The 21,178-nt window shown below is 44.7% G+C and overlaps 1 protein-coding gene across 1 annotated transcript in view; it reads right to left on the minus strand.

Moving 5' to 3' along the window:
• Positions 1 to 21,178, minus strand: part of LOC126540867 (sodium- and chloride-dependent betaine transporter-like) — a 53,946-nt gene that overhangs the window by 9,066 nt on the left and 23,702 nt on the right. The window contains exons 9-10 of the mRNA XM_055076427.2: positions 9,945 to 10,044; positions 8,943 to 9,043 (exon numbers count right to left, since the gene is read on the minus strand). Coding sequence (XP_054932402.2) covers positions 8,943 to 9,043; positions 9,945 to 10,044 — 201 coding nt within the window. The remainder of the gene's footprint in view (positions 1 to 8,942; positions 9,044 to 9,944; positions 10,045 to 21,178) is intronic.

The following is a 21,178-nucleotide window of genomic DNA, read 5'->3' on the forward strand; positions in this document are numbered from 1 at the left end:
TAATTTTGCTTCAGAGACTTTCCTTTTCTTCCTTCTTCTCCGCCCTTAAACTGGCTCTCTTAACTACTACACACAGAACAAAGCAACAGCGCGCGCATTAGATCCTATAGATGAGATGAATATTTACAATTAGTATTAGGGTTATAATTATATTCGAGTGCTGATTGCTGTGCTATCGTTTGTTACCGAAGTTTTCCCTCAAGTCTAAATATGTTAAGGCAGTTTGTCGTGTGCGTATCATGGCTACGCATGCTTATATCGCATTCCGTTTCTCTACCACGGGTGCGCTTTAAAACCACGGCGCCGCAGTTTTTGCTTTTCTTTCCTTTCTTCTTCTCCGCCCTTAAACTGGCTCTCTTAACTACTACACGCAGAGACAAAGCAACAGCGCGCGCATGCGATCCCATAGATGAGATGAATATATATATATATATATATATATATATATATATATATATATATATATATATATATATATATACATCTATATATATATAGAAAACTATCAGTCATAGCTCACGTAGTATAGCCCTCTGGGCCGTTTCCTTTTTTTTTTCTTTCGAAAGTAGTCCTATTAGGGTTATTATAATTACACGAAGGTATTTCGCCCTCGTCAGCAGCAGTCCTTGGTATAGTTATTCTGGCGGCTAGCTTCCCACGCTATGCGTGCCGCCATCGCACCTGGTTAAGCTTTTCCTAGACGCTAGAGTTATGCTTTGTCCGCGCAACCTTGAGCGATCGGAAAGCGCGTTTTCCCCTCTTGGCCGGCGGAGAGGGGAGGCTTCGTTCCGGCCGCGAAGCTCTCCACATCTCTGTAAGGTGCCTTGTGGTGGTATCGTGCTGACGATGCCCTCTCGGTGAGCGCATATTTCCCCCCTCATCTTTTAAGAGGTTCAATACATACAAGCATTTGTCTCGCAAACCAGATTTTTTTTCAAGGGAATTTTCCACGTCTCAGTAATTTCTCTCGTCGTATTCGAGTGCTGATTGCCGTGTTATAGTTTGTTAACGAAGCTTTCCCTCAAGTCTAAATATTTTAAGGCAGTTTTCCTAGCCTCTAAAGCCGCTCGAGTTCGCTCCTCTCCTCGAGCGGCCATTTTTCCTAGAAAGTATGCCTTCCGACCACTTCCGCGGACAACATGAGTCTCTTTTCACGTAAGTGTGAGGCTCGGAGCAGGAGCTGTGGCGCTTGAAAGTAGCCTGGGGCCTGACGAACCAACCGACTGAGCTATCTTTCCGGGCAACATCGAAGGGTCACGAGTTCAAATCACCTGTTATGTTCCTTTTTCTTTTCGCCCCTCTTTCTTTTCTTTTTTTTTTTCTTTCTTTTAATGTCTTTTCCTTTATTTTATCACTGTACGGGAACCCTCCTAAAAAAAAAAAAGAAAGATATATATCTTCAAATATGTATGGCCTCACATGTGCAGGTCATAAATACCAGGTTCTCTAGCCGAGTGCCATCCATCCATGCGGTATAACCGAGCTCAGATTGGTCCACCTTGACTGATCAAATAGGGCACCACTGTAGGTTAAATAAGGCGTACAACTCCTACGGGACCCGCCGTGGTTGCTCAGTGGTTATGGTGTTAGACTGCTGAGCACGAGGTCGCGGGATCGGACCCCGACCACGGCGGCCGCATTTCGATGGGGGCGAAATGCGAAAACACCCGTGTACTTAGAATTAGGTGCACGTTAAAGAACCCCAGGTGGTCGAAATTTTCGGAGTCCTCCACTACGGCGTGCATAATCAGAAAGTGGTTTTGTCACGTAAAACCCCATAAATTAATTTTTAATTTAACTCCTACGGGGACGGTAGAGTATCCGTCTCCAGTACAAGAGGACCGTGATCCAAATCCCGGTGCCGCGCAATTCTCCACCGGAAAATACAAAAAAAAAACCGTGTGTTGAGAAAATTGCACAAACAGGCCTGGAGTGCGGCCTGATCCCGGTGACCAGAACCGGTAACGCACTCTCTCACCAGAGCAGGATTGGCCACCCTGGTGCAGTACTTGGCCACAACCTCCTATATGAATACAACAATCGAACCCCGGCCCTCAGTCCCCAGCAGCCGCGAAGCAACTGACCACGGCGGCGGTCAGATCTGTGACGCTGCAGAGGGTGCTAAGAATACCTGGCTCCGGACAGGCCGCCATTGGAGTCTGAACCTGGCAACGTTTAACGTTCGAACGCTATCTAGTGAGGCGAGTCTAGCAGTGTTATTGGAGGAATTAGAGGGTAGTAAATGGGATATAATAGGGCTCAGTGAGGTTAGGAGGACAAAAGAAGCATATACAGTGCTAAAATGCGGGCATGTACTGTGTTACCGGGGCTTAGCGGAGAGACGAAAACTAGGAGTCGGATTCCTGATTAATAAGGAAATAGCTGGTAACATACAGGAATTCTATAGCATTAACGAGAGGGTGGCATGTCTTGTTGTGAAACTTAATAAGAGGTACAAAATGAAGGTTGTACAGGTCTACGCTCCTACATCTAGTGATGATGACCAGGAAGTCGAAAGCTTTTATGAAGACGTAGAATCGGCGATGGGTAAAGTCAAAACAAAATACACTATACTGATGGGCGACTTCAATGCCAGGGTAGGCAAGAAGCAGGCTGGAGACAAGTCAGTGGGGGAATATGGCATAGGCTCTAGGAATAGCAGAGGAGAATTATTAGTAGAGTTTGCAGAACAGAATAATATGCGAATAATGAATACCTTTTTCCGCAAGCGGGTTAGTCGAAAGTGGACGTGGAGGAGCCCGAATGGTGAGACTAGAAATGAAATCGACTTCATACTCTGCGCGAACCCTGGCATCATTCAAGATGTAGACGTGCTCGGCAAGGTACGCTGCAGTGACCACAGGATGGTAAGAACTCGAATTAGCCTAGACTTGAGGAGGGAACGAAAGAAACTGGTACACAAGAAGCCAATCAATGAGTTAGCGGTAAGAGGGAAACTAGAGGAATTCCGGATCAAACTACAGAACAGGTATTCGGCTTTAACTCAGGAAGAGGACCTTAGTGTTGAAGCAATGAACGACAATCTCATGGGCATCATTAAGGAGTGCGCAATAGAAGTAGGTGGTAACGCCGTTAGACAGGAAACCAGTAAGCTATCGCAGAAGACGAAAGATCTGATCAAGAAACGCCAATGTATGAAAGCCTCTAATCCTACAGCTAGAATAGAACTGGCCGAACTTTCTAAGTTAATCAACAAGCGTAAGACAGCGGACATCAGGAACTATAATATGGATAGAATTGAACAGGCTCTCAGGAACGGAGGAAGCCTAAAAACAGTGAAGAAGAAACTAGGAATAGGCAAGAATCAGATGTGTGCGTTAAGAGACAAAGCCGGCAATATCGTTACTAATATGGATGAGATAGTTCAAGTGGCTGAGGAGTTCTATAGAGATTTATACAGTACCAGTGGCACCCACGACGATAGTGGAAGAGAGAATAGCCTAGAGGAATTCGAAATCCCACAGGTAACGCCAGAAGAAGTAAAGAAAGCCTTAGGAGCTATGCAAAGGGGGAAGGCAGCTGGGGAGGATCAGGTAACAGCAGATTTGTTGAAGGATGGTGGTCAGATTGTTCTAGAGAAACTGGCCACCCTGTATACGCAATGCCTCATAACCTCGAGCGTACCGGAATCTTGGAAGAACGCTAACATAATCCTAATCCATAAGAAAGGGGACGCCAAAGACTTGAAAAATTATAGACCGATCAGCTTACTGTCCGTTGCCTACAAAGTATTTACTAAGGTAATCGCAAATAGAATCAGGAACACCTTAGACTTCTGTCAACCAAAGGACCAGGCAGGATTCCGTAAAGGCTACTCAACAATAGACCATATTCACACTATCAATCAAGTGATAGAGAAATGTGCAGAATATAACCAACCCTTATATATAGCTTTCATTGATTACGAGAAAGCGTTTGATTGAGTCGAAACCTCAGCAGTCATGGAGGCATTACGGAATCAGGGTGTAGATGAGCCATATGTAAAAATACTGGAAGATATCTATAGCGGCTCCACAGCCACCGTAGTCCTCCACAAAGAAAGCAACAAAATCCCTATAAAGAAAGGCGTCAGACAGGGAGATACGATATCTCCAATGCTATTCACAGCATGTTTACAGGAGGTATTCAGAGGCCTGGAGTGGGAAGAATTGGGGATAAAAGTGGATGGAGAATACCTTAGCAACTTGCGATTCGCTGATGATATTGCCTTGCTTAGTAACTCAGGAGACCAATTGCAATGCATGCTCACTGACCTGGAGAGGCAAAGCAGAAGGGTGGGTCTGAAAATTAATCTGCAGAAAACTAAAGTATTGTTTAAAAGTCTCGGAAGAGAACAGCAGTTTACGATAGGTAGCGAACCACTGGAAGTGGTAAGGGAATACATCTACTTAGGGCAGGTAGTGACCACGGATCCGGATCATGAGACTGAAATAACCAGAAGAATAAGAATGGGTTGGGGTGCGTTTGGCAGGCATTCTCAAATCATGAACAGCAGGTTGCCACTATCCCTCAAAAGGAAAGTGTACAACAGCTGTGTGTTACCAGTACTCACATATGGGGCAGAAACCTGGAGGCTTACGAAAAGGGTTCTGCTGAAATTGAGGACGACGCAACGAGCTATGGAAAGAAGAATGATGGGTGTAACGTTAAGGGATAAGAAAAGAGCAGATTGGGTGAGGCAACAAACGCGGGTAAACGACATCTTAGTTGAAATCAAGAAAAAGAAATGGGCATGGGCCGGACATGTAATGAGGAGGGAAGATAACCGATGGTCACTAAGAGTTACGGACTGGATTCCAAGGGAAGGGAAGCGTAGCAGGGGGCGGCAGAAAGTTAGGTGGGCGGATGAAATTAAGACGTTTGCAGGGACAACATGGCCACAATTAGTACATGACCGGGGTAGTTGGAGAAGTATGGGAGAGGCCTTTGCCCTGCAGTGGGCGTAACTAGGCTGATGATGATGATGATGATGACATGAAAAAGTATTATAACGTAACAACTTGCAAGTTAAAAAACATTATACCACTGAATCGGATATTTCGTAAAAGGCGCTATTACCTTCTGCTTAGAAGATCTCTTTTTTTCTTCTATATTTAATAATTCCGAAGTTCGTTCATTGGTCTCGACAATGCAATTACACGGAACCCAAAAAAAGAAAATAGTGTGACTTGATCCACATTGATGGCGGACAACGTGCTGTTAGTCCTCTGAACAGTACACCTTCGCTCAGATTAGCTGGGAAAACATGTATATATCGTTCTGCATGTTGTTCCGTTCTTTGTTCTAATCCAGCTAATGTGGCCAGCAGTTTGTTTTAGGTAACCTTGGTCATATTTGGTCTTATAGCTTTCTTCAATGACATTCCTCAATCGGAAATTTTAATTTCGTTTGAGCCTGGTGCAAGCATTTCCCTTCTTCCCTTTAGTTTTTTAATTTCCCTGCAAAAAAATAATATCAATAATTGTATAGCACCACGGTACGTTTTCTTACGGCTTCCTCGGTTTCTTGTCTTTTTTTTTTTTTTTTTTTTTGCCGGCGATACAAGCTCTTCGTAAGCTGAAATAATTTGTTTCGTGCGTGGCCGGGCTGAGTAAGCCCGACTGGGCAAGTCCGGCGCAGTTTACGAAGTGCTTACGAAAGCTCTCCCGCCAGAATCCTGTTCGTAAGTGTGAATCTGAGCTAATCATGAGGCTGGACACTACGTTAGTGAAGGCGGCCGTCAAATGGCAAGGTGAAAGTTCTAACTAAAAAAAAAATGGTGTGAATTCGGTCCCCGGTTCACTAACAACATAGCGCTCCGTGCGCTGATCGATCATCTCGTTCGTGCCTTTATAATTGGTTACCTCCGAAGTTCTCGAAATTGCTACACCGAAAAGTCTCGCTGATCTGCGTCGTAATCTCGTGCGCGCAATAGCGTGCAGCTTAAGTGCGTACTGCGCATGCTCAATGACAAGCAGGCAACGCTCACACGTGACCAGAGACGCTTGCTGATATCATTCGCGAGATGAGTTTCCAGCAAAAATGAGCAAAGGAAGCTCTGCGGCTAGTAAGTGCGGGAGCTGCGCAAATATGTCCTCCCAGACAGCGTGACAAACATTTTTAATACGAGCATTTGCCTAAACTTCGTCCTTCTTGCTTCAAACGACTTTGTAACGTTGCACATTCATCGTTTTCTTTTTTTTCTTTAGTTTTATATTAAGGTATAAATGCAACAACTCCCAATAATTATGCACGTGCGCTGAAACTTATTGCCCCTTCGCCCGTCGAGAAAGCAAAAATCATTGCTTAAGATTTTAGAAATAAATAAAGGCTAATAAATAGCGTCACAATACGTCCGAAGCAAGAAGCGAGAACATCCGAAAAATACGTGTACTAGTACCACTCATTCCGATGCTACAGTTGAACGATCTCAGGGCCACAGTTCCCTTTAACAAGTTTTGTGGGGGAGCTCCACAATTCCCGATATAAAAGTTCCGTCTTTCGAATAAGGTTACGCAATGACGATCCCGGGTACAGAGAGGGACCCGCGCGGAGGCGTAGGTCATCGCACTTCTTCCGCGCCCAGAAGTAACGTAGTTTTCTCTTTTCTTTTCTTTTTTGTTCAGTAGATTGCAAACTGGCACGTAATTTCCAGAAGCCTTGGAGCCTCGGGAAATTATCTCGTTCGTTACCCCTTGCTTCGATAACGGGAATATATCATTCGCACCTTTATATCGTCACCACACAGCCATATCCATGAAGAAGAAAAGCTCATTCCATTTCTTGGTGCATGTGTCCTTGTACGAACAGTGCGAGCAATTCTCGTTTTACGTTTGTATGGTGTCACTCGGCGGAATAAAGCGTACGCACACATTTTCCCGCTTATCATGCTGCCAACCAGCCACTGTGAAACGCAAAGTCCGACCTTTCTTTCCAATTTCTTTCCAAATAAAAGGACGAAATGTCTATCACGCGTGTTCTTACTTTATTATTTTGCTTTAAATGTGTTGAAGACGTAGGAAAAGCACAGTCGTGTGCTTTGTCACGTCCATTTACATGAAATGCGGCGGGACACGTCTGTTGTGATGTACGTGTGCTTTTCCTTTGCACTCGTTTCCGCATAACCTTAAAGGACGAAGAACATTATAGAAGTGTTGAGCCACGGACTTAGTCCAGTTTGTTTTTGGCATAAGTTTAGAATCCAACGAGCTTCTAAGCTTCCAAGGACCTCTTTTTTAAATCTCCTGATGTCCTGTGTTCACCCTCGCTTAAGTCGCGTCCGATAATTTTCAGAAGTAAACTCAGAACTGTAATTTAACATATTTTCTGGTGTATCTTGAAGTTGCGTGCAGGTGGCACTATTTATGAAGCGGTTAATTTTGCTGCCACCGGTATTTTGAAAAAAAGAAGTCGGTAGAATAAGTATAAGACATACTTCTGCATCATCACTGGCGACGAGAAATGAATGAGTAGTGCATTTCAAACGCCCCCCCCCCCCCCATCCCCCGAATTGCGCTGAAATCTACGATTATGGCTGATGGCAACGAAGCGTCCTATGATTTTACACCTATATGAACGTGTTTTACGTTCACACAGGTTCACACAAATTTAATAAATTGACTCTTAATCCACGTACACGAAGGCGCGGTTTTGTGCAGGCACTCATTTTATCTGATCGAACAAGCAGTATTCAATGTTCGTAAGAGATCAGTTAGCAATAAAACCTTACTTTAATAGGTATTATGCCACTAGAATTTCATTATGGCCACGGAGGCTAAATGAGCAAATAATGAATCTACCTTCTACTTGATTAATTATGTTTTCAGAATTGCTTACTGCGAACAACGCAGCGTCAGAAACAGGCTACTAAAGAGTTTCGGGTTGTTATCGCGATGAAGATAAGGCAAAATAAACGTACGCGCACGAAAAATGCCCCCAGCAATGTTCGCGGTCTCACATAGGCCCTGTTCTGTCTTGATTTGCCTGGTATAAATCATCGTAATACGATACTCAATTTACACCGAGTCTCGTTCATTTCTATGTCGAAATTCAACTTTCTCGCGTCCGGGGAAGCACAATTTTTGGAGGCGAAAGCCTTGCGTAAACGAGTTCCTTACGCCACGACCTGTATTGGTCACTGTAAGCGCGAATGCGGAAGCACATTGCTTCCACTGCTATCAGAGGCGCCTAACGGCACCGACACTGAATGCTGCAATAATGAAAGCGGCCATTTTCTTTTTCCGGTGAATCCTGTCAAAGTACTAGCAGCCGCTGCGTGCAAGAATTAGCTTAGTTAAGTTGCAGAAACCAGCACTCTTCTTGGATGAAAGCAAGTACTCAAGCCTCCTCATCAGCCAGTTATCTGTCATGCATCTGTCATGCAACCACAATGCGAAGACAGTTGGAATACTATGCAATTCCGCCTGGTTGTTCCAGGCGTACGCTGCACCATACTCGTTCGCGTAACCCGCCGCAGTAGGTTAGTGGCTATGTCTATGCACTGCTGAGTTCGAGGTCATGGGTTCGATTCGCGCCTCGCCGCGGCCGCATTTCCCATGCGGGCGAAACGCGAAAAACTCTCTGCGCTTAGATTTAGATGCGCGCTAAAAAACTCCGGGTGGTCAAAAATTAATATGAAGTCCCCCCTCCCCCCCCCCCCCCTTACGACACGCCTCATAACCAGATCGTCGTTCTAGTCGCGGATAAGACTCGAGAATTCCGTTTTAATTCGTTCGCTTAAGACAAGGCCTGTCGGGACATGTTTTTCGTGGAGCTCCGCTCGTTTCAGCATACAACTATTATGATGAAGATCAGTAGCGCCATGCATGCTCACGATTACAGTGATCAAGGCAACAGTACAAACACTTCGCAGTTAAAAGAAAAGGCAAAATACTAAACACCAAACTGAAGATGAAAAAGTGACTCATCGTTGTGGCACTCACTGCGAGCACGAGTGGACACACGTATCGCCAGCAGAACGGGAGGAACCATGGCGGATGCTTCTCGAACATGAAGTAGATGTCGTTCCGCAGCCGGTCACAGCCTGAGGAGCGGAGGAGCGCCGTGAATGTGGTCGCCTCCTTCCCGAGTGAGCACGCTTACACATAAGCGCGGTTAAGGAAATGCAGTTGCTTGTGCTCTCTCTCTCTACCCTCTTTCCCCCTTTTCGTCTCTTTATATTCTCGCCTCTAGTGCATGCAGGGTAGCGAACCGGACGTGCGTCTGGTTAACTTCCCTGCCTTTCCTCTGTGCCCCTCTCTCTCTCGCAGCGACATTCCTTGTTAAACCACTCCTAACCACTCTAAGCCTCCATCTTCCGGCGAACTTGTCTCCTGTTTGTATGACTGCCTCGGAAATGACCTATGAATGTGACCGACGGTCGTCCACCGGTCTCTGGCTCCTTTTCTACCGCACGCGAATGGTCACGTTCGCGTGCGGCCACGTTCGGCCCCGTTCGGCTAGTCGCGGCACGTGCTGTTGCCACCCACACTGCACCCGGTAAGTTGGAAAGCCCTCTAAGAACACTTCCTTCGAAGAGTCTTAAAGCATTTATTCTACGCTCAAATTTCACAATATATCTTTTAACGAGATGAGAGGAGGACACTGGTCTAAAGGATGTGGGAATAACTTGAAGAAAGTCCCACATCATTCTACGTAAAAATTGACACCAAAGCACATTGACTGTCCTCGACAGTTAGTGACATAGAAATAACCTTCTTGATAAAGAAGGTACGAATCATGCTGCGTAAGTAGGTACATCAATAACAGCCATTTGTTCTTCTTTCATCCTGCTACTCGGTGCTGTCGCGTCGCAGTCTCTCGTAGCGGTTTCGCATTGGAACACAATTTCACCGCCACTGCATATTTTGCAAAAAAAGAAATGCGCCAGGTCGCTATATATGTCACAGGGGCACTTCATTCACCGTTGTGTGCGCAACTCTCACCATATCCATAGGCGATGGAAAGAACCTCGGCGATGCCCATCCACGGTATCAGGTCTCCGTACACGATGCCATCGAACAGCTCGATCAAGTAGAGGCCTCCCTGCAGACGAGGAAGCCGTGCGTATAGCTCGCTGGTGGCGGAAATATATATATATATATATATATATATATATATATATATATATATATATATATATATATATATATATATATATATATATATATATATATATATATATATATATATATATATGCGCTTTCTTCAAAGTTAAGCACGCAGGACCCGACGTAACATACGCAGGAAAGAGACGACGAACTTTTTGGAAGACTTCTTTTACTTAACGTTTTCGGCTGGTGGACCAGCCTTCGTCAGAGTACAGTAACGCATGTACAACACATACACAGCTTTAAAGGCACCGTATCGCGAGCAGAGGGCGCGCTATCTGCACTGACTAGACCATACACTGCGCATCATAAATCATTATTATTGCGCATTATAAATGATTATCAATGACACGCATTTTGGAATATACAAAAAATGAAATGCAGATGTGTTCACGATACAATACATACAAACATGACTCTCAAGTAAGTGCCAGCGGTTACCATGGTTATATGAAGTGAAAGCAAAATGACTTATACATGCAAATACAAAGGCGTGATGTTTAGCACATGGTATCTTCAGTGCAACCTCGAATTATCTAAAAATTGAGATGTTAAGCGTACAACTTTAAGCCACAGCGAAATACGTCAAAAAAGCCACATGTAATGAAAGACAGAAAAAAGCGCTGAAATCATGTGTGTACACTGTGTGGGAGGTGTATACTTGTGCTCAGTCTAAAGTTAGACAGGTTAGTTTTCCTTTGTTTTCATTTATTCCGGACGAGACAGTGTTAAATTTGTGAATCAGGTAAGATTCGCGAAGCTCGCGGTCATGGTTGGCGCGGAATCCAGATTCGAGTATTGTTACTTTGAGATTATTAAATGAGTGGCCCGGCATGTTTACATGTTTCGAGAGTGGTAGATTTGGTTGGGATTTGGCATGCGACCTGTCGTTGTTAAACCGGATCCTGAAAGGTGTTTCAGTCTGGCCTATGTATTGCATGTGGCAAGTGCCGCACTCGAGCAAGTACACCACGTTATATGAATCACAGTTGAAACTGCCTTTAATAGTGAACATGAATTGGCTGGCTGTGCTGGTGGCAGTCAATGTAGGCGTTATATGAGCGCAGACTTTGCAACGTGGTTTGTTGCAGCGGCTGTAACAAACCACGTTGCAACGCCCCCCCCCCCCCCCCCCCCCCCTCCCTAGTAACACGTTGCGATAGTAGGAAACAATTCTGTATGTTTTGAATGACGCTTCTACAGTTATCAGTCAAGCCGCCTGATGTAGCCACTTCTCTGCTGTGCTTATGTAAGTGTCTTTCTAAGCTTCCGCGGTGGGCGTAGTACGTCTAGAATCGCAGCGTCCTGCGCCCTACGAAGTTGTACTGGTCTGGCAGCCACGCATCCTTACGTAACTTCCCAAATAACAATACGAGTCGTTTGCGGCACTTAACTTGGTAGAGCATAAACGAGGGATCCAAAAGAACTTTGATGGTTCCGCAAATATATATTTCTCTATAGTTCTTCCAGAGATTCTTAAAAAAAACGCTGCTATAGTTGAATACAATATAAGTCTGCAGTGAAGCCCCGCCCACGCCCTCATAACCGCCAGCCACTGTTCCTCCGGGAGGCTGCAAATAATTCGTACTTCAAACTTTTTCTGTTACCCAAATAAGGCGGCAAACACAAAAAAATTATTAGCGCGTAATTTTTTACCTTTTGCTTCACCTATTATAGTGGAATGGCCATACTCTAATTCTTTATTGAACTGAAATAACATGTTTGCTTTGCTGCAACTATTAATTGTCAAGTTTCACTTTAGTTGGCAGTGAAGCTTCTTGAGTAAAACGGGTTCAGCAGTGAAATGAACGGCACCGCAGACTTTTGGAGAATAAAATGCTCGGACTCCATAGACTTTGTCCATGTCTGTTGCACACCTGATTGCTTCTGCCGATGAAAAGACTCTTCAAGAACAGCAGATACTCCGGAGGTATCAAGTACGCGCCATTCTGAATAGGCCGCGTGACGACAATTTTGTTTACTTCTGTGATTGGCTGGCGAAGTAACACAACCCCGCGCGGTTCTTGGCGCCTTGTTTGCCAACTGCTGCTTTTTTAGTTGTGTTCGACTAAAGTAATCCTTATTTTACACTTTGGCTTCTGTACTTGTCCTTGGCAGTGTTCTTCCTGCGCTTCTTTCCTGCGTAAGCCCATTTGACGCAGTTCCTTGTTTGCCAAGTAAAGGAGAGGTGTATCGCACAGGGCGTAACTGTAGAATACACCTTGGGCGCTATAACGTAAAACTATTCCAATTCTGCAATCAGCCCACCGCGGTTGGCCAAGAACTTTTTTGGACCACCCCCACTTCATCTGTCTGTCGCACGACGTTACGAAAACCGCGATAGCTCCCCATCTTTTAATGCTTTTAATGCCTACTTTAAATCTGTGTTTTCATCAGATACCCAGGAAATTCCATCCTTTGACCCTCCTAAAGTGGCAACCCCGATTACTGATATCATGATTATTGAGCATGGTGTACTGAACCTAATACTACAGTTACACTAAAAAATTGACTGTTCCTGATGGTATACACCAGAACACCGTGAATTCAAAGCGCGCCGCCATATTGATGAGCGCCGGCCGCGCCATCTATCCCAAGCGCCGCGAAGTAGCAGGCCTGGGCTGCCACGCCGGGAGATACGAACCGGCGCGAAAGCGAAACTTGGGCTTCTTTAGTTGGGCGCAAGGCGTGTTTCGCGTTTTTTCTAACCTGTCATTTTCGCTGTCTCGATTCAATCAAACTTCAAGACCTCATGCAAGTCCGCAATAGCCACACTGAGTGCTGTGCAGACTGCAGAAGCGAATACGTCGGGTATGTACGCTATTACGTTTGTACAAACCGCGCGCTTTATACTAGAACACGTGTGAGCTTTTTGGCACGTAACCTGTGAAGGAATTTACAGCACTGTGTTTGTGTCATATATTATTAAAGCACGCAGAACATTCTCCTCTGCACTTTCAATTTGGTCTTGTTTGTCATGGTCACTACTGGGTTGGCCGCGTTTGGCAACCAACTGGCGAGGTCGTTTGACTGGGCTTACAGCCTGCCTGATTAGCAGACGCCTGCCCTTCACCACCTGCACATTGAAAGCAAAATAGATGTTATAGTAAGAAGGGCTGTAGTTCTTTCCCATGCCATCACTGCTGCGAAGATATAAAGTCCTCTCAAAATGAAATAGAAAATACACCAGGCCAATTGTATCGTGGAACCACTTAAGAGTACAACATTCAGAACAGAAGCCTACAGCACTCGAACAAGCAGCATATGATGCTAAACCTGCACAACTACAGTAGTTATAATGTTCAACTACATGTGCAGTCAAAGCCCGTGTAACAGGGCGAGCATGACAGTTGCAGGTGTTGTACAGTTGCACAAACCATGACAGGTCACATAAAATTACCATCCCTACTTAAAGCTGCATCATCAGGGACCCCTTTGGTACAAGACAACAACCGCACCTGCATTCCAAGAAATTAGCCCCACCAACTGCAGCTACCTGGTATCAGGCCTGTTTCGCTTGTGCGAGGCCATATCGGATTGTTGGCGCTCCCTTAGAAAAGAAAACAGTAAAAAAAAAAGAACTGGTGAGAACGAGCAAAATTTTGTTACAGAATACAACAATAATTAATCACCCTATTTTCGTCGCCATATGAACGGAAAAATTTTGCGCTTGGCCCCGCATAACAGCCCGCACGCAGTTTAGAGCTCAGGAGGCTCAAATGATTTCGTTACGAATGACACCTGCAACACCAGCTCGTAAAGACACGCGCGCTGCAAGAACACCTTCGGCGACGAGCAATCGTCGCTTACGTTTTTGTGGACGCATGCTACGTGACGAGCAGACTTCGGTTTACTTTCATTAGCAATAACGCTCACCAGCAGGGCAACATACTATTGCCTACGCTTAATGGTCATGCCGTGCACCAGCTGCAAGTATCGCTAACCGCAAACTCAACTGTTCCGCTTAACCGTCGGGAGCGCTGCCTGAATGTAAACACGAAAAGGCTTGCCTTTTTGTTATAGCCAAGGCGAAGCATCGGCGCGGGACTCTGCTCTGTAGGCTTGTTGTCCAGAAAGTGCTCGGAGCAAACCTGCGTGTTACACATATTACGTTCGTAGGGCGCAAAGTTGAACTTGGCACCAAAATATACACAGATCGAATACTCACTCGTGCATTTCCACTGGGTTGGTAGTTCTTCCTATTCACTGCAGCTACCCACCCGTGGCGCAGCTTGTCATTCTTCGTTGCGGATGGAAATCGGTGCAGCCTGAAAACACCGCACCGGCAGGATTCCCTACGTGTGTTGTGCTCTTCGCAAACAGAGCTAAGTAACCTGCTCCTTTTGCGCTGGTTGTTTTGGCATCCCAACACGACGCAGTGATGCCCAGATGACTTCTTGTACTTTGTATCCGCGTAAACGGGCACATTTCCGCACTTTGGAGTCCTAGAGCTGGCGCTTGCCATGTCTACTGGTCGCCGGCGAACACACTTTGGCAGCCCAGTACAAAATGGTGCTGGTCGACCGGGCAATCCGGGTGCGAGAGTATGCGTTCGGTTAGTCTGGGTGCGAGGCTAGCGTGTTCTGGTCTATAACTAATTATTTTCCCGTTCGTTATTCATTGTTGTCTGCTCGATAACTAACCATCATCTTTCAAAAGTCCCTCAATACCGGTATTGTTCCATTCTCATGTAAGCTGGCCAAAGTACATCTATTATTCAAATCTGGTAATAAACAGCTCTTATCTAATTATAGACCTATTTCATTAACATCATATTCATGTAAGATGCTGGAGCACATAATTCACAAACATATAATGGAATTTCTGGAATCTAATAACGTGCTTTCTGCACGGTTTTAGGAAAGGTTTCAACACCTTAACACAACAAGTTGAATTCTCACACGACATTCTATGCGCCCTTGATATCGGCACCCAGGTCGACACTATATTTATAGATTTTTCCAAGGCATTCGATACTGTACTGCATTCTAATCTCTTAATAAAGCTTAACATGATCTTGAAAAATTCTCACTTGGTTAGCTGGATTGTCAGTTTTCTTTCTCATCGGTCACAATTCGTATGTTATAATTCAACTAATTCTTCTTCTGTTGACTTGTCATCTGTTGTACCCCAAGGGTCGGTGCCTGGTCCTTTACTATTTCTACTATACATTAATAACTTACCTCGAAACGTCACTTCACACATACGCCTTTATGCGGACGACTGTGTTTTGTATCGCGTGATTAGCACACCAGAAGATCATCTTGAACTAAATTCCTTATTTGTCAGCTTCTGTACCTGGTGCAGCACTTGGCAAATGAAAGTAAATTTTACTAAAACTGTGATAATGTCATTTTCTAATAGTGCCTCTCCTTCATTGATCAATTACACTTTCAACGACCTATCCTTGCACAGGGTCTCGGAATACAAGTCTCTTGGCGTCATATTTACCACTAACATGTCCTGGTCAAAACACATTAATTTCATTTGCACTAAAGCAATCCAGAAGCTCGAGTATTTGAGGCGCAATTTCACCAATTCTCCAAAGGAAACTAAGCTACTAATGTATCAAAATTTAATTCGCCCAATCCTAGATTATGCTCCTCCTGTCTAGAACCCTCTTAAGCAGCGCTACATTAACTCCATTGAGAGCATACAACGCAAATCTATTAGGTTCATATATCGTCGCTATGCTCACTATTTTTCACCCTCTCGTGCCTTATCTTCTTTGAACCTAACCCCTTTATCCATACGCCGTCACATTGAGTCATTGAAGTTTCTGCATGGCATCGTCAATTTTTCTTATCGTGTCTCACATCCCATATATATTCCTTCAGACATTCCTCGGACAAGTAGGAGTCATCATCATCATCATCAGCCTGGTTACGCCCACTGCAGGGCAAAGGCCTCTCCCATACTTCTCCAACTTCCCCGGTCATGTACTAATTGTGGCCATGTTGACCCTCCAAACTTCCTAATCTCATCTGCCCACCTAACTTTCTGTCGCCCCCTGCTACGCTTCCCTTCCCTCGGAATCCAGTCCCTAACCCTTAATGACCATCGGTTATCTTCCCTCCTCATTACATGTCCTGCCCATGCCCATTTCTTTTTCTTGATTTCAACTAAGATGTCATTAACGCGCGTTTGTTCCCTCACCCAATCTGCTCTTTTCTTATCCCTTAATGTTACACCTATCATTCTTCTTTCCATAGCTCGTTGCGTCGTCCTCAATTTAAGTAGAACCCTTTTCGTAAGCCTCCAGGTTTCTGCCCCGTACGTGAGTACTGGTAAGACACAGCTGTTATAAACTTTTCTCTTGAGGGATAATGGCAACCTGCTGTTCATGATCTCAGAATGCCTGCCAAACGCACCCCAGCCCATTCTTATTCTTCTGGTTATTTCACTCTCATGATCCGGATCAGCAGTCACTACCTGTCCTAAGTAGATGTATTCCCTTACCACTTCCAGTGCCTCGCTACCTATCGTAAACTGCTGTTCCCTTCCGAGACTGTTAAACATTACTTTAGTTTTTTGCAGATTAATTTTTAGTCCCACCCTTCTGCTCTGCCTCTCCAGGTCAGTGAGCATGCATTGCAGTTGGTCGCCTGAGTTACTAAGCAAGGCAATATCATCAGCGAAGCGCAAGTTACTAAGGTATTCTCCATTTACTCTTATCCCCAATTCTTCCCAATCCAGGTCTCTGAATACCTCCTGTAAACATGCTGTGAATAGCATTGGAGAGATCGTATCTCCCTGCCTGACGCCTTTCTTTATAGGGATTTTGTTGCTTTCTTTATGGAGGACTACAGTGGCTGTGGAGCCGCTATAGATATCTTTCAGTATTATTACGTACGGCTCGTCTACACCCTGATTCCGCAGTGCCTCCATGACTGCTGAGGTTTCGACTGAATCAAACGCTTTCTCATAATCAATGAAAGCTATATATAATGGTTGGTTATATTCCGCACATTTCTCTATCACCTGATTGATAGTGTGAATATGATCTATTGTTGAGTAGCCTTTACGGAATCCTGCCTGGTCCTTTGGTTGACGGAAGTCTAAGGTGTTCCTGATTCTATTTGCAATTACCTTAGTAAATACTTTGTATGCAACGGACAGTAAGCTGATCGGTCTATAATTTTTCAAGTCTTTGGCGTCCCTTTTCTTATGGATTAGGATTATGTTAGCGTTCTTCCAGGATTCCGGTACGCTCGAGGTCATGAGGCATTGTGTATACAGGGTGGCCAGTTTTTCTAGAACAATCTGCCCACCGTCCTTCAACAAATCTGCTGTTACCTGATCCTCCCCAGCTGCCTTCCCCCTTTGCATAGCTCCCAAGGCTTTCCTTACTTCTTCCGGCGTTACTTGTGGGATTTCGAATTCCTCTAGACTATTCTCTCTTCCATTATCATCGTGGGTTCCACTCGTACTGTATACATCTCTATAGAACTCCTCAGCCACTTGAACTATCTCATCCATATTAGTAATGATATTGCCGGCTTTGTCTCTTAACGCATACATCTGATTCTTGCCAATTCCTAGTTTCTTCTTCTCTGCTTTTAGGCTTCCTCCGTTCCTGAGAGCTTGTTCAATTCTATCCATATTATACTTCCTTATGTCAGCTGTCTTACGCTTGTTGATTAACTTCGAAAGTTCTGCCAGTTCTATTCTAGCTGTAGGGTTAGAGGCTTTCATACATTGGCGTTTCTTGATCAGGTCTTTCGTCACCTGCGATAGCTTACTGGTATCCTGTCTAACAGAGTTACCGCCGACTTCTATTGCACACTCCTTAATGATGCCCACAAGATTGTCGTTCATTGCTTCAACACTAAGGTCCTCTTCCTGAGTCAAAGCCGAATACCTGTTCTGTAGCTTGATCTGGAATTCCTCTATTTTCCCTCTTACCGCTAACTCATTGATCGGCTTCTTATGTACCAGTTTCTTCCGTTCCCTCCTCAAGTCTATGCTAATTCGAGTTCTTACCATCCTGTGGTCACTGCAGCGCACCTTACCGAGCACGTCCACATCTTGTATGATGCCAGGGTTAGCGCAGAGTATGAAGTCTATTTCATATCTGGTCTCGCCGTTCGGGCTCCTCCACGTCCACTTTCGCCTATCCCGCTTGCGGAAGAAGGTATTCATTATCCGCATATTATTCTGTTCCGCAAACTCTACTAATAACTCTCCATAGTGCCTATGCCATAGTGCATAGTGCATAGTGCCTATTCCTAGTGCCTATGCCGTATTCCCCAACTGCCTTGTCTCCAGCCTTAATAGCCTTAATATTAAGCCTTATTTTGCCCGATCTAATAAATTTAAATACAGCTTTTTCCCACGTACTATTGAATTCTAGAACTTAATTCCCGTAACAGTAAGGTCACTGCCATTAAACGATTTCCTGTTAAAAGTTAACTACACCTGATTTTATGTGTTTTCTTGTTGTTACAGTATATTGAATCATTCTCGGTTTTGTACTGACTCTCAGTGTTGCTGTTATTTTGAGTTTCATTTGTGTCATCTGCCTTATTTCTTATGAATTTTTAATACGTTGTTGCTTACTTGTTTTCTTTTTTGTATGACTTCTTCTGTCTAACCCACTCCTGCAATAGCCCCATAAAGGGGCTGCAGTATGTATAAGTAAATAAATAAATAAATAACTCAGATATGACGTGTACACACTGATTACGCATAATTTGACCGAACAAAACAAAAATAGTTATTTCTGATTCGACGCCTTTCCGCCATTAGCCCTGGGCTATTGGTCAAAAGTTTTCGGGCTGCACCCACTTCACCTGCCTCTCACGCATCGTCCCAAAACCGCAAAAACTTACCGAGTCAAAGCGACGTGTACACGTTAAAAATGCATTAATATGCCGAACAAAAGTGAATTTTCTTCTGAATAGCCGCAGACTGCCCCGTTCCGAAAGGAATAAAAGGTGGCTGCCGCCGATCGCTCCCGCACTGGCTATAGCTCACCCGTGCCGGAGAGCATGGGTTTATTTGCCTGTAATAAAACATTTTGCGTGGCCGTGTAACGTTTTCGAGAACTTTCGGCAGGTTTACGACCTCGTTCTGCCAACTCTTCTTTGCTGAAGATCTGTTTTAGCGTCATTCTTAAGCTTCCGTTGCATGCCGTCGCGACGTCGAGGAACCACCGCAAGCGAAGAGAAAGCGAACCTATCGCAGACGCTGGCACCGCTCTCTCTTCATCCGGTTATCGATATTCAGTGCAGCGGCTCGGTCTCATCGAATCCCTCTCCACTTGAGCATGCTCATCACCACTTGTGAGCCAATTAGATAAGACAAGCCGCACAGTGCATGGCAATGTTATTTGTTTTTCAAGCAAAAAAAATTGACCTCCTATGAACGAGGAGAGCATTTGATTGGTTTGTTCAGACAACCCTGCGGGTGACCCTTCGATGCTTGCGTCGGCGGTTACGCAAATTTGACGACAGGAGATTGGAATAACATATCGGAACAGTTTTACGTTATACGGCCCCTTATTTCATTTCTCTTTTGTGGGTTTACGCGTTTTTATGTCGAATGGTGGACGGTATTCACATTTGTACTAGTAAAGTACCCTCCCCCTTAATTGCATAGAAGTTACCTTGGGTTGCCCCCCCCCCCCCCTCGAAAAAAAATCCCGCGTACGTGCCTGGTTTGAAGGTTTATCTCTGTGCTGAAGCTCTTCCGACGGTGTTCTAGCAACACGTGCGGGCGACATGTTGCCACAACGTAGCGCGCGATGCAATCGCTGCCGCGCAGCAGAAACAGCGCCCTGGCAGTTGCCAGGAGTCTCACGACGCTAGCATGATGAGCAGTGCCGCCAGCGGCGTTGCAAGCTGTCTGACATATTTGCTGTTGGCGTCCGGCGAGGAATATGCTCCACCACAACTTACACAAGAACGCGCGTCCTTTGTATTGGCGGTGAAATTCCGGTCCCCAACCACCGACCAGGAAAACGAGTGAAACAGAGAAACGAAGCTCCTTAACATATTTACAGAAAAAAAGCTCTATCTCTTTTAGAGAAGAATCCAAATGGGCGATCATGACATCATGACAAACAAATCATGACAACTACAGAAGAAAAACGCACGGGCCACTCACCAATATAAGACGTCTGTAGTTGTGCGGAGGGTGAAATATCATCGATGTGCTTGGCCGTAATGGCAATCGTTGAAATATATTTGAGCCAACATATGGTGCCACCTTGCGATGGACCACTAAACCACTCGAGAATTATGTGACAGGTATTTAAAAAAAAGATCTGATTACCCTCATAATTACTGGAGTAATAGACCAATGACAATCAAATTGTCATCAGTCACTCGATTGATGCCAGAAGAGACAAACCGTACTTGTCCCGTAAAATCGTGTGCGAACCCCTCAGCGAAGAGTTTTCATCTTCACGTAATCTGCCTTCTAGGGCACCTCGAAGTTTATGGTGTGACGAGGACATGTATGAGCGAAAGCCAAACGTTGGGTTAAAAACACACAGGGAGGAGGTAGTTTTGCAAACCGCAGTTTCACCTGCGTTGTGATGGCATGTCAACAAAAGTGTCTTATGCAACCCACAGCTTCGCGCTCATTCGTCAGCTATTATCGTTTTAAAGCAATGCAACCGATTATAAATGATTGTCTAACAATTTATTGAGCAAAAAAGAAGCCGTTCCAATCTACAACAATTTTTGAGTTGCATACTGACCACTCTATATGCATACCGTGAAATAACTATTCATTGTTCCTCGACTAGATGTCACGGCCCTCATAGACCCACCTCAACCTTATTTCCCAACACCGTGATTGTACCAATCGCTACAAAAAAACTTCGCAAATCACAGGATCTGCTGAAACAGTATGCCACAGCTGAGCCAAGTCCATCATACACACCTTTCATTATATTATTTTTTTAATTATCTATGTTCTAGCTCGTCTATGGTGACATACGTGTTTCCACAGCTGCTATTTCCCCCCTACGACTACTAAATAAACCCTGCTCGGGATGCCGCTAGCATAAATTTACGAAATCTATTGCTTATTTCTCACACCTTATAGTTTTGCACTGTCTG

The sequence above is a fragment of the Dermacentor andersoni genome, chromosome 2 (assembly GCF_023375885.2).
Source record: "Dermacentor andersoni chromosome 2, qqDerAnde1_hic_scaffold, whole genome shotgun sequence".
NCBI lineage: Eukaryota > Metazoa > Arthropoda > Arachnida > Ixodida > Ixodidae > Dermacentor > Dermacentor andersoni.